A 4,070-nucleotide genomic window follows, 5' to 3' on the forward strand; every position below is an offset into this window, starting at 1 on the left:
CTTGTTAGTGAAGCTATCTTTGCTTAATATATGTACTATTTTTGAGTCGTGTTTAAAATTCCTTCCCCTTTGATTTCTGGCACGTCCGAGTTGGGTTAGACCTTAAGTCAGATGCGAATGTGAATTTCTCTTTTAACTCGGGTGTAACTATGTATATCGTATTTAAAAGAGATAAGTGTATATATGTAGACCAAGAGAGGAAAGTAACCTCTTGGGATACGAGTCACTCATCATTCGTGTCACCCATCATGATCGTTTATGCCTTAAAAGTTAAATCGTTAACGAAAATATTAAGTTCGTTAATTAAGGATTAACGGACTAACGGTTTAATGTTCAGGTTTCCCAAATACGAATGAGTAAAAATACTCTTCAGCGATGGCACGGATAAGTCTCGAAGCAGTAAACTCCAAGAACGAACCGAGAGATGCAAGTGTTGGTGTCAGTTTTCAGGCGTCACTCGTCACTGCTCGCTCAGTGTCTCGGAGGTTGCGGGAGTAGTGAGCCAGGTCTCGGTCATCTCAGTAATTTTCATATACCCCACCAGTGTCACTCTTGTGATGTGATCGATAACCAGGTAGTGCGGACTGCATTATTTCGTCTCAGTTTAGTGTTGTGTTACGGTCAGTAAATAAATATACGTAGCGCGGCGGTGGAAGGGACTGAGAGGGCCGCTGGTGAGACATGGTGTGCTCTGCTTGTTTCCCTGCGTGGCTGCTGCCGGGAGACTCGGGACGCAAGGTAAAGTGCAGCTATTGGTGGTTGTTTTCTTGTAGGCTTAAGGACACAATCATTATATCTCACAAGTTTTTACCTTTCAATGTCACAAATCCTCTTTTCCGCCTCCTCCTTCCAGGTTTTTTCTTTACTCATCATTTATTCTGTCAATCCGTCGCAAAGTGAGGAAACAATGAATGGACATTATCTATCTCTTCAATTTTTCATTCACCTATTTATCTATTTCATGTTTTAGCCATTTGTTGATCTCGACATAAAAAGAGGAAGAAAAAAAAAATGTAAGTAGGCTATTAGGCAACCTCCCATACCTCATCTCACAGCGAGCGTGTTTCATTTGCCTGATTGTGTGCTGATTGACAGGCCGTGCAGTGTGCAGCCTAAGGAACTCCGTAGAGAGGAAAATGATAATCGGGAGACGAAATAGAGTTTATTGATTGAAAATTCTCGTTCATCTTGGTAACACGAAATAGGTACTTACGTGGGGAGGTGGAGGGGAGGTAGGGGAGTTCGGTGGAAGGGGTGACCAAGCTGGGAGGGGATGGAGGCAAAGATAGATAGGAAAGAAAAAGAAGAGATGTGATGGAGGAAGAATTTGTAACGTGAGGGAAAAGAAGGAAGAGAGAATGAATGAGAGGTATGAACGGAGAGGTAAGGTCAGGAATGGAGGAAACTAGAGATATGGAAAGAGGAAAGCTTGGAAGTAGATAAGGATGAAGGAATGAACTAGTGGACTAGGAGAAAAGAAAGAAAAATTTGGAATATGGAGGAAAGAAAGTTAGAGAAACTGAAAAAAACAAAAAGAAGTAATGGAAGACATGGAGAAGGGGAAGGATATAAGGAGGAAGGAAACAAGAAGAGGGAAATGAGAAAGAGAAAGATAAGAGAGTTTTCAGAAGGTATGGAGGGATGATGGGAAAAAAAGGGATAGATGGGTAGAGATGAAGGAAAGAAGTTAATGTTCATATGGTAGTTGGAAAGGAATGGGAGGGGAAGGATGGGGAAATGGTGGGGATAGGGAATATTGGGGAATGGAAGTAAGGGACACGAACACATCACTGGGGATTACTGTACTTACAGGGACTTGTAGAACTAACTGTGTGTGTGTGTGTGTGTGTGTGTGTGTGTGCGTGTGTAATTGTGTAATTGTAGTGTTCAGTTATCCTATAAATGTACACAATATTCCTACATTTTGATTGGTATTACTTAAGAGTTAATAAAAGTAGAAATGTTTTAAGTAGTAATAGTAGTAGTGGTAGTAATAGTAAATACATGTAACCTAACACTCATTATATACATAGTAAAACACTGGTAAAATACTGCTTGATAGAATGTACTTAAATGTATGTTAGGGCGACGGGTTGAGGGGGCGAGGGAGCGAGGTTGAGGGTGACGGGCTGGCGGGGTGTTTGGTCAAGCCCTGTGGAAGGCAGTGGGGATAGTGAGGGCAGGTGGAGGTGGAGGGGGATGGGGAGACACCTACCACGGGACTAGTAATGCCTGACTAGACGCTTCAGGGTTTGTGTTTTGCGACTTTGTGTTCATTCATCAGGACTGTTCTTGATTCAAAGGCCTCAGGAATGGTGAGTCTGGCTCCCATGGGTGGTTTAGTCATCATGGTGTGGGAGTCCTAAAGAGCCACTAGAAACAGGAAAGTAGTCTTGAAAATCCCAGTCACATCCACTACAGCCTGTTGAAAGTTGTCACGATGAGACGCCCCTGGTGTTTTTGAAAATATGGTCCCTGACTCGTATGTGAAAGTCTCTCTCTCTCTCTCTCTCTCTCTCTCTCTCTCTCTCTCTCTCTCTCTCTCTCTCTCTCTCTCTCTCTCTTTCGCTACAGTTTCTTGGAGCGGGCCGAGGTGGCGTCAAAGCGCACGCCGTGGTTCAGGAAAAACTCCTCGATGGGCGTCGTGCTGCCGTCGTCCGTGTCGTCGTCGGTGTCGTGGCGGGGCGGCGCTTCGGGGTCCGCGTGTGCCTCGTGCTCGGGGACTTGGGTCGGGATGGTAATGGCGGTGGTGGTGGTGGTGGTGGTCACCTGTAGGGGATGAAGAGGGATGGTGTCGTGCAGTGATGGTGGTGAATGATGATGGTGATGGTGTTGGTGATGATGATGGTTATGATGGCGGTGACTCGCCTCCACAATAGTAGCCTCGCCGCGGGGACTGCCGGTGGAGGAGGAGGAGGAGGAGGAGAGTGTGGGTGTGGTGGAGGCGGCTTCTTTGTGGAGGTGGTTGTGGTGGAGGTGGTGAGGGGAATCTGCGGGGGTGTACTGTCTGGGAGGGGGAATGATGATGTGGTCCAAGGAAGGCTCGGCTGGGGGTGAGGGCGGCGACGGACCCTGTTCCTTGAGACGTGAGTCGTGCAGGAGGTCAAGGATGACCAACTCTGAGGGCTGCGCGGCGGGGCGTGCCGCGGCTGTCTCCTGATCGGGGAGGCACGCCAGTGCCTGGTGGTTTTTGCCCGGCCGAGGCCGCCAGTTGATCAGGCCACCAGTGCCGCCGCCGCCATTAGTGCTCCCCTCCGTGCCACTATCGCCACTCCCCTCGCTTGTGTCGCCCAGCCTGATGGTGATGGTCTTCATCTCGCAGCTGTCGGAAGCCTCGGCGTCACTTTCCTCCAGGATTCTGAAGGACGCGTCCTGCTGGCCGTGGCTGCCGCTTGACCGCCGCGGCCAGGGGGCACGCGGCGGGCCACCAGCATGGGGCAGTTCGGGCATGTCGAAGGACACCCTGGCGGGCCGCTCCGTCCTGGGGAAAGCGACGCATCGCAGAATGCCGCGCACGTCCGCCACCCTCGCCGCCACGCCCACCTTGCGGCGACGGTGACGCCCCTCTCGCCGTCCCAGCACCTCCACACGCCGCGCCCCTTTTGGCTTGGCTTCCAGCAGGAGCTTCTCGTAGTCTTCTCCGCTGCCCCACGCAGCTCCCTCTGCCACCGCCTCGCCCAGAGGTGAGTGGGGGGCAGGCGATTCGGGTGACGTCACCCACCCCGGCGCGCCGTTATCCACACACGATAGAGGCGAGCCGTAGCCCTCCAGGCCACCGCCACTGGTCTCTGGGCACTCTAAGGAGCCAAAGGAACACTGCTGCACGAACCACCCATCCGGCGGCTGTCCCTGGGGACAGTGTCCAGGCTGTCCAGGGCAGTCCTCGTGTGTGCGGGGTGACGTACCCTCCCTCCTACAGTCTCCTTCCTTCGTCCCTGTCCGTGTCCCGTCTGCCACCCGCTGGCACCTGGCGGCCGCCTCGCCGTACTGTCCTCCCACTGCCGTCAAGATGACGTGCTCCTCAGCCTGGCACCGCTCCTCCACCTCGCTGGCCTCGCATGCTCTGCTGC

The 4,070-nt window shown here is 51.4% G+C and overlaps 1 protein-coding gene across 7 annotated transcripts in view; it reads right to left on the reverse strand.

Annotated features, from left to right (window-relative positions):
- Positions 1–1,149: 1,149 nt before the first annotated feature.
- Positions 1,150–4,070, reverse strand: part of LOC123502556 (metabotropic glutamate receptor 5-like) — a 126,300-nt gene continuing 123,379 nt past the window's right edge. For all 7 annotated transcript variants that reach the window (XM_045251691.1, XM_045251695.1, XM_045251694.1 and 4 more), the window contains one exon: positions 1,150–4,070. This exon is cut by the window's right edge and continues 706 nt beyond it. In XM_045251691.1, coding sequence (XP_045107626.1) covers positions 2,569–4,070 — 1,502 coding nt within the window. In that variant the 3' untranslated portion in view covers positions 1,150–2,568.

Source organism: Portunus trituberculatus, chromosome 12 (assembly GCF_017591435.1).
Source record: "Portunus trituberculatus isolate SZX2019 chromosome 12, ASM1759143v1, whole genome shotgun sequence".
NCBI lineage: Eukaryota > Metazoa > Arthropoda > Malacostraca > Decapoda > Portunidae > Portunus > Portunus trituberculatus.